Source organism: Alligator sinensis, unplaced genomic scaffold (genome assembly GCF_000455745.1).
Source record: "Alligator sinensis unplaced genomic scaffold, ASM45574v1 scaffold651_1, whole genome shotgun sequence".
Classification (NCBI taxonomy): Eukaryota; Metazoa; Chordata; order Crocodylia; family Alligatoridae; genus Alligator; species Alligator sinensis.
In genome coordinates, this window is record NW_005842014.1 from 2515267 (window position 1) to 2524588 (window position 9322).

General features: G+C 47.9%; 1 protein-coding gene across 1 annotated transcript; it reads left to right on the forward strand.

The window, feature by feature from the left end:
- Nucleotides 1-2677: 2677 nt before the first annotated feature.
- Nucleotides 2678-3037, forward strand: LOC102379915 (histone H4-like). The gene has a single exon (XM_006021996.1). It carries the CDS (start codon nucleotides 2678-2680, stop codon nucleotides 3035-3037), a length of 360 nt encoding a protein of 119 aa, XP_006022058.1.
- The last annotated feature ends 6285 nt before the right edge of the window (nucleotides 3038-9322 follow it).

The window sequence follows — 9322 nt, forward strand, 5'->3', positions numbered from 1 at the left end:
CGTGGGGAGGGGGGCGCGCGTGCACGTGGCCGTCAGTCGTCCTGAGACGGGCAGAGATCGTGAAAGATCCCCCCCACATTGTAGAAAAGTCAGCGAGCGGAACGGCGCGGCGCCGTTGGGGGGGCGGTGACGCGCGGTGGCCCCGCCCCCTCCCCCCAGTGCGCCGGGTCCGCGCTGCCGCCGGGCTGGCGCAGACGTGCCGTGGGGAGGGGGGCGCGCGTGCACGTGGCCGTCAGTCGTCCTGAGACGGGCAGAGATCGTGAAAGATCCCCCCCACATTGTAGAAAAGCTTCGGGTTCCCCAGAGGAGACGAGCTCGGCCCCGGCAGCACGAGTCGGGGCTGCTCTTTGGCAATTAGAAAAACACGTTGCGGGAGGGTTTTATTACCTTCGGGTCTGTTGGCTGCAAAAGCCGGAGTCGTTTCTGTCCGTGTCTGCGAGCCCGGTAGCAAACCGGTTGCCCTGACACCGTTGTACACGGCGCTCGGGATCTCGCACGACTCCTAGACATGGCCCATCCCTTGGGACGGGAACCCACGCCCGCGCACAACAGCTGTGGGCATCTGTTCGGGGCTCTGGCGGCGGAGCCAGGCGCAGGCGACCAGCCCGGGGCTGCGAGTCCCACTGCCCCGCGCAACAACGCGCCCCATTGCTGAAGAGTGGGCACGTCCCGAATCGGGCTCCTCGGTCACCGGAGGTCCTGTCCAGCCTGACCCACGTCGTCCTCCACTCCCAGGGGCTGCCGGAAATTAGAGTGGGGGGAGAAAAGTATCCACATTTGGATCTCAATAAGTAATGATGATCCTCTTTGACTAGACTCGGGACCGAACAGGTGCCCACAGCTCTTCTGGCTGGACGTCCACTTTCCATCCCAGAGGCTAAAAGATGCTGCCCGGTGTGTGCAGGAGTTGTGGAAGATCCCATCCGCTGTGTAGCACACCGGTCTTCACGTAATGATTTAAGGAGAACCTGTTTATTACCGTACTTGCAGAGACTGATGCGCCTCTCAAACACAGAGAAATGAATCCTGCTTTTACAGCAAACGGATCCAAATGTTATAAACCGTCTCGCAATTTTCACTTATGAGGCTGAGGCGATTAGAGTTAGATATCCTTTATTACTGATTAACGTTAGACTTGATTTGATTGTCTCAATTGTGGATCGTGTCTTGATTTACTACTACATTTATATTAATAATGTTTTTATGTTGGTGGGGTCTATCTTTACAAGTATAATACTTGTAGTTTGATTACTTTGTTCAAACTTATTTATATTACGGGTGTTGTGTGTGTTATGTCGTCTTCGGGAGCATGACATTTAGCCAGAATCCTTAATAGAATTGATTCAACATTTAATGAATGCCGTATCGGGTATCTCCTGGGTGACGCTCAGCCTCTCCTGGAGATTTATATCTAATTTCTGAGACTCCAGGACAATCCTGGGGGGTTGGCAACACTGCTGAGAGCAGGTGCTCGAAGGGAGAGTGAACAGGGTTTTTTCCCGATCCTTTTCTCTTGTAGCCTCCTGTATCTAAGGCCCAGGAAGTTCGGATTCAGAGGCCGTGCCCCTCGCTCCTGTGCTAGACAACAACCGATGCCCCTCTCCTCCGAGCACACGGCCAATTTCTGTTTGAATCCGGCTATGCTGGCAGTGTCCACCACATCTGGTGGAAACAAGCTCCACCTGTTACTGACCAAGGACCTCCTTGCATTTGTTTTAAACTTCCCGCCTGCTCGTTTCGTGTTGTGACCCCTAGTTCTTCTCTTGCGAGACGGGGGAGATAATTACTTCACTCTAGCAAGTGAGTGAAGTAATGATCAGAGGTCAGGGAAGCAGACCCTACGATGACAGGCTGAGAGCCCTGGGGCTCTTTAGCCTGGAAAAGCGCAGGCTCAGGGGTGATCTGATGGCCACCTACAAGTTTATCAGGGGTGACCACCAGCATCTGGGGGAACGTTTGTTCACCAGAGCGCCCCAAGGGATGACGAGGTCGAATGGTCACAAACTACTTCAAGATCGTTTCAGGCTGGACATAAGGAAGAACTTCTTTACTGTCCGAGCCCCCAAGGTCTGGAACAGCCTGCCACCGGAGGTGGTTCAAGCGCCTTCATTGCACACCTTCAAGATGAAACTGGATGCTTATCTTGCTGGGATCCTATGACCCCAGCTGACTTCCTGCCCTTTGGCCGGGGGGCTGGAGTCGATGATCTTCCGAGGTCCCTTCCAGCCCTGATGTCTATGAAAATCTATGAAAGTCCAAGTCCACGGTGTTGTGATAATTTATAAGCCAAGTACAAAGATACTTTCTGGAGCGCAAGCAGGATTCCTCATGAATTTCTCGTCACCATTTAGCAGTTTGTAAACCCTTATCACACCCCCCTCGAGCTGTATTAAAATCTGTCCTCTGTTGGTATCTGAGGTAGCCCAGCCATGAGCTCTGGAACAAGCGAGGCACGAGCATTGAGCTGAACTGCTGCTGGCCATTTAGTAGTAGGGGTTAGGAGGTGGAAGGAGCAACAGCGGCTCCTCCCCGCACTGTTAGGTAGTGTGTCCTTTCTCCCTGTGCAGAGGACAGTAGCCAGGGAGCAGACTTTAAGGAACATAAGAATTGCCATGCACTGAGTCATACCATCTTGCCCAGGCACCCATGTCACGCTGCAGCCTGCGCAGACTCAACCATGTCTAGCCACAGCAAAGCGGGCATGGCGCTGGAGAAAGGAGGTGCCAGGTGCCACCACAAAGTTCTCCGTGATAACATCCAAGGCTTCATCAACCCATCCATCTGCCACCTGGCTCGCCATGGCAGCATGAAGCACATCTCCAGCCTCATCTATAAGGAGACACACGAGGTGCTGAAGGGCTTTCTGGAGAACATGATCCGTGACACCGTCACCTACACCGAGCATGCCAAGCGCAAGACTGTGACCCCCATGGATGTGGTCTACGCGTTGAAGTACCAGGGCCGCAGCTTGATTCAGTGGCTAAACTTTCAGTATCAAATCCTCTTGTATCGCACAATGGCAGAGAGTAGATGCTGAAAGGGAGAGTGAACTGGGCTTGACCAGTGCTTTTCCCTCCATTGTTCCTCTCTCCCTTGCAACTCCCAGCATTTAAGGTCTATGAAGTTCTAGTTCATAGGTGGTGCCCCTCATTCCCTACCTTTACACTGGGAGTTAGTCCTCCTCATCTCATACGCACTACTTCCATAGTCCGGCCAGCTCCTGATGTCTTGCTGTTCTTTCCTTTAGCCACCAGTGCTCTCCCCAACCCCTCATTACTTCAAAACTCCCTCGCAGCTCCACTCCCTGTCATATATGATGTCATACAAATCTTGATAACTACATTCACCATGTGTGTGGGTGCGTATGTAGCCATGTGTGCAGCACATAGATCTTGACGTTTACTATTTAGCATTTACTCTGCCTTGTGCTCTAAACACCCTACAGACTGTACGTGTACTTTGCAGATTCTGCGCATAGCATTCTATGCAGAAGGGGACGCCTGGCATGTATCGTCTATCACACAACCTGCATTAATTCTCCTTACACTGCAAATACAACATACATTCACAAACTACCTGCACCATACATGCTCCATACACACTACTACACGTTGCATTTCATTCATAAAATCATAGGGTAGTAGGGCTGGAAGCATAGGCAGTGGAAGACAGGCTAACACGGCTTACCCTGCCAAACTGAGCTGGCAGCAGTGGCTCCAATGCCACTGCTGCAGCAGTGCTGCACCCAGTGCCCCCACTGTGCACTCCACTGCTGCATGCACAGCACCAGCGCATGCCCACTCCAAAACAGCCCTACTGGAGGGAAGGGCGGGGTCTGGTGGGCTCACTCTGCATTGCCCAACCCTCCAAATGATATTTTCTAGTGCCGCTTATTGTTGGAAGAAACCTCCAGAGTCCAAGCCCATGCCTGAGGCAGGATCATCCCTATCCAAACCATCCTATGCAATCCATCATCTAAATTCTACATAAGACTACCGTCAACCCTGACAAAACACAGACAGGCCTAACACTAACTTGCCACAAGTAAAGCAGGGGAACCATGGCAGCCAGCACTGCTTCTATGAAACATTGGCAATATACATTCAAGAAGGTCATGCCCCCTGTTACAGAGAAAGGCAAAAACCCCCATAGTCCATACCAATCTGACCATGGGGTAAAATTCCTTCCTGACCCCAAATATGGGAATTGGTCTGTCCCTGAGCAGAGGGGAAAAACCCTCTAGCCAGGAGCCTCTGGCTTTGTATGTACCATAAATCATACATGCCCCATACATCTTGAATATCCAGTGAGCCACATATCTGTTATACATCATAGCTCCAAAGAGGAGCTTAAAGTGAAAGAACTTTCAGAGAATTTTGAGTAAGATTTTAAACGTCTCATTGAGACATGTGCGGCAAGCACTCTATCTAAATATACTGAAAAAAATAGGTGTAGTTTCTTGTCCTTTAAACCCGATGCCTGGAAGGGTTGCATGCTTCCAGGAAGCTCTAAACACCATACTTGGGCCTTACTGTACAAAGGTTGAGGACTTAAAGTGTGCAGGACTTGCACCATGGTGCAATGATATCTCCAACTCAAGTCTTGTCCCCTACAGCTACAAACAAAGCCCATCTCCATCCTCTCTATAATCACCCTTAAGGTATTGAAGACTGTTATCAGATCCCCCCCTCAGGTTTCTCTTCCCCAGACCAAATAACACTAATTCTTCCTTCTTGGCCTCTTGTGGACTCAGATCAAGCATAGTCGATGCTTGCCTGGCAAGGGAATCACTGTGACCATGGAGGCGGTCTTCCTAGCTGCACCGGGGAAGGCCGCTCTCCTGGCACAGGGATAGTACCTGCCAAGGCAATGTATAGTGAACTTCACACTTAGCTGCTGGAGTGGGAAGGTCTTGGCTTTAAGCCCACTTTATGGAAATGGGAGACTCCTCCCTGGCTTGCCCCGGAGCCTTATGGCTGAGGGCAAGGAAAACTCAGGGGCATCTGACTCCCAAGCCTCCGGGCTTGGGCCTGCAAGTAGGATGCCTACCAAAGCTTTTGGGAACATCTGAAGCCCCAGATGGGGGTGGAGGATGTTTGCTGGTAGTAGGGCCACTTATCGTTCTGGACTATTGGATTTGGAATTCGTTTTGGCTAATTTGGCCTGGGATACATTAACTTAAAAAAAAAATGTCTTGTCGCCCAGGCCTGTAATAATTGTTTGTATTGCCTTACATTGGACTTCTTCCAAACGCTCCACATCTTTCTCGAAGTGGGGGGTCCAAAACTAGACACGGTACTTCAGATGAGGCCTCACCAGTGCTGAACAGAGAAGAAGAATCACTTCCCTTGATTTGCAAGTGACACTCCTGTTAGTACAACCCAGGATGTTGTTGACTTTTTTGCGAACAAGAGCACACATGTTGGCTCATTTTCAACTTCATGGATTCAACCCTGCAAATTTCATATTGATTCTAATAATGCAGGATGGGGACTACAAGATGGAAAGTCTTTTGGGGAGAGGCTCATTTTTACATTTGCTTTTCAACACTTATCTAAATAGCTAAAAACCAAATAAGATACAGTCCCCGCCATGAAGAGTTTGCAGCCTTAAACATTAAGGCACAGCGATATGGGTGAAGAAGCTAAGGAGAAGTCAGTATTGATGAATGGTCTAGCAATTGTAAGACACTTGAGAGGCAAGACGCATCAATTCAAATATAATCTTGGGGAAGTATGAAAAAAAAAACCCACAACAAAACCCTTGCAGTTCTTCCCTCTTCTTCAGACAATAGTGGGCTCCTAAACCTGATTTCCATAAGAATGGAAATCTCTGGCGTTAAAATGCTGCTTGGTATGTGTGTCCCCTCTGCAAACCTTCTTCTCAATGAAAGGAGAGGGGAGGAATAAACAGTGGTTTCCAAAGGGGCTTGGACTGTCAAAGTGGCCCGTGACAAGCCAGTTGTTTCTGGAGGGAAAAAAAAAGAAAACAGGGGCTTAGAGTGAGCGCAGACATAGTGATACTCCAATCAGAATTAAGTAGGAGGGAAATCTAGAAATATTTCGATTCATTCAACTTACAGTGAACCTTGGCTTAAAGTAAAGATGTTGTGCGAGGGAAAGATCACTCCAATAGGAACTAAGCACGGCAATGAAGCCTTCATGATGAATGCTCTAGGAGCCAAAGTCTTCCCTCAATCACAGCCTATTGATTTCAACTCCCAGTGATTGCTTCTTGGATAAAATGTGGTACTTTAAGAGCACTGGATAGTACATAAAAAGCACTCTGTAAAAATGTGTGTGTATTTCTATATCTTAACGGGGTTAACGAAGGAGGGTCAATGTGTTTGTTCATTTCAATTTACCACACGGTACCCTTACCAACGCAGGCTCAGGACAGTTAACAATAAGAAATCAGAATTGCTTAAACAAAATGAAACAACTTCAAAGCAGCAAAATTATCATCTTACTTTGCACATACAAGTTCAGCTGTACAGAGCCCAGAGAATGGACACATGACATAACTAATACATTTTGGTAACCTTGAATAGATCTTGTTGTATGGGCTTTTAATTTTGGACAGACTGCATATGCGACAATTACAAATCTGGCTGGAAGACCATATTATGGATGGGAAACTGAGGCACAGAGGGCTTTTGAAGCACATTTTATTACTTTTTTTAAAGGGCTCTGGTTCATTCTTGGAAAAGTAAGGCTTTGCACTCAGTGTGTTGGAAATAAAGCAAATACTGTGCACAGTTACACTGTACCAAATAATTCATACATATAGGTAAGTGCTATTAAAACACAGTTATGGCATGCTGTGCCTAAAGTATCTCTAGCTGAGCTTTTAGAAAATCTGAAAGAAAAAGCACTTAATGTTTGATTTTAACCTAGTGTATGTGTGTTTTAGGTACTTTTAAACTGAACACAGCAAAGCCATTTGTTCCCAAATGCCATCAATCCATATATATTTATGTAACTATATAATTTGACCTGTCTGCTTTTTATGTTTCCAAGGGCTTATTATAGGAAACTTTCAAATTAAATGGGCTGAAACATTTGATGGTCTCCTACCTGTGTTTCAAAGCCTATGCTGAGCCCACACAATGTGACTGCAGTGGTAGAAACGGTCACATTTTGCTCCACGCCAGGATACGGTCTCGTGAAAGCAGGGGGACTAGAAGTCAGGTTTGATGAGTTCTATTCCTGGATTTTCAACCAGCTTATTGTGTAACCCTGGGGAATTTCTTTCATCCCAAGTGCCTCATTTTTTCCACCTGTAAACTGGTGTAATGCTTCCTACCCTCATGGGGTGTCATGAAGGTTAATTCACATTTAGGAAGGCATGTGCAATATGAAATGAAAAGGACACTAGTAAGTCTATAACAGTTCAAACAAATGTATGAATACCAATTCAGTGAGACTATTTCCCAGATAGAGTTCAGTAAACGGACTGTCTTAAAAGAGTATTTAAAAATATCCTCAAATACTCTTACACAATTTAAAATAATGATATATAATTACTAGGCAGCCATAGGCTGGTAGCTTGATCATATTTTAGATAGAAATCCTTTCACCCAGGGATGTTCAAACCCTGGCCTGCGGGCTACATCTGGCCCATGGAGCTGTGTCATTGAGCCTGCAGGACTCCCAATGGTTCCAACATTTGGTGGGGGGGGGAGCGGTAGCAGTGTTAATTGCTGTTCTACTGCTGCCAAATTTCAGTACCCATGGGGAGCCCCACAGAATAAATAATGTGGCCCTTCATTCTAGATTGAGTATGCAAGGCTGGGGCAGCATAAGGCCAGATCCAGGCATGCAGGGCTGGGCCTAGGTCAGAGTTGGGCAAAATGCGGCCCGGGGGTCGGATGCAGCCCGCCAGGCCATTCTATCTGCCCCGCGGGACCCCTAAAAATGTAGAACATTAATATTTATCTGCCCCTGGCTGCCTGTCATGTGACCCTCGATGGCTTGCCAAAACTCAGTAAGCGGCCCTCCACCTGAAATAATTGCCCACCCCCGGCCTAGATGGTGCACGGCCCAATCTGGGTGCATTAGGCTAAGCCAAAATGAAGTGGGACCTGATCTGGGTGCACGGGGGCAGGCTAAAGTGGCATGGGGCCTGATCTAGGCACACAGGTCCAAGCTGAGGGACACGAGATCTGGTCTGTGTACCAGCTCCATGCCACTCATCCAGGCTGTGGGGCCAAAAGGTTAAACACCACTGCTTTCACCAAACAATGACATTCAAACAGGATCATAAGGGTCATAATCTGCTCTGAGTTCCACTTGCACAGCTGTTATTTACAGTAGAAAAGCAATAATGTAGAAAAGCACCATTGTACTAGCTGTGGTATGATCATCTCCATCTTCAGGAGAGTAGAGCAGTGATTCTCAATCAGGATTATGTGGTGTCCTGACACAATGAGATCCTTTCAAGGGTGCCACAAGATGCCATGCATTGTTAGCTCTATAAGGTCTGCAAACTTGATTCATAAGGTGTACCCAGAGATTTCAAATAGGAATCCAGGGTGTTAGAAACATTTTGATCTGCTGTGGTCTTTGAGTTCATTGCAACAGGAAAATTACTTTAAATTATTTTTCCATGGCAAAAAAGAGTGAAAACTAAGAGCTAGCACTTTCTGAAGGGTGCATTAAGTCTAATGAGGGGTGCCTCAAGCCTAACTGAGAGGTGCCTTGAGTCTAAAAAGGCTAAGAACTACTGGATTACAGATCGGATATAATCACAAAGAGGTGAAACGTCTGGCCCTATGTCCCTCATAGATTCATAGATGTTAGGGTCGGAAGGGACCTCAATAGATCATCGAGTCCAACCCCCTGCATAGGCAGGAGAGAGTGCTGAGTCTAGATGACCCCAGCTAGATGCCTATCTAACCTCCTCTTGAAGACCCCCAGGATAGGGGAGAGCACCACCTCCCTTGGGAGCCTGTTCCAGACCTTGGCCACTCTAACTGTGAAGAAGTTCTTCCTAATGTCCAGTCTAAATCTGCTCTCTGCTAGCTTGTGGCCATTATTTCTTGTAACCCCTGGGGGCACCTTGGTGAATAAAATCTCACCAATTCCCTTCTGTGCCCCCATGATGAACTTATAGGCAGCCACAAGGGCGCCTCTCAACCTTCCCTCAGCAGGATAGTAGCTGGTCTCCCATATCCCACTATGGGGCCATCCCCTGAACCACTCTTCCTCTTTGATAGTTGGTAGAGTAAGGTCGGAAGGGACCTGAGCAGATCATCAAGTCCAACCCCCTGCCATGGGCAGGAAAGAATGCTGGGGTCAAACGACCCCAGCTAGGTGTCTAT

Coding starts and splice junctions, on each gene's coding strand:
- LOC102379915 (XM_006021996.1), top strand. CDS start 2,678: ATGTCTAGCCACAGCAAAGCGGGCATGGCGCTGGAGAAAGGAGGTGCC.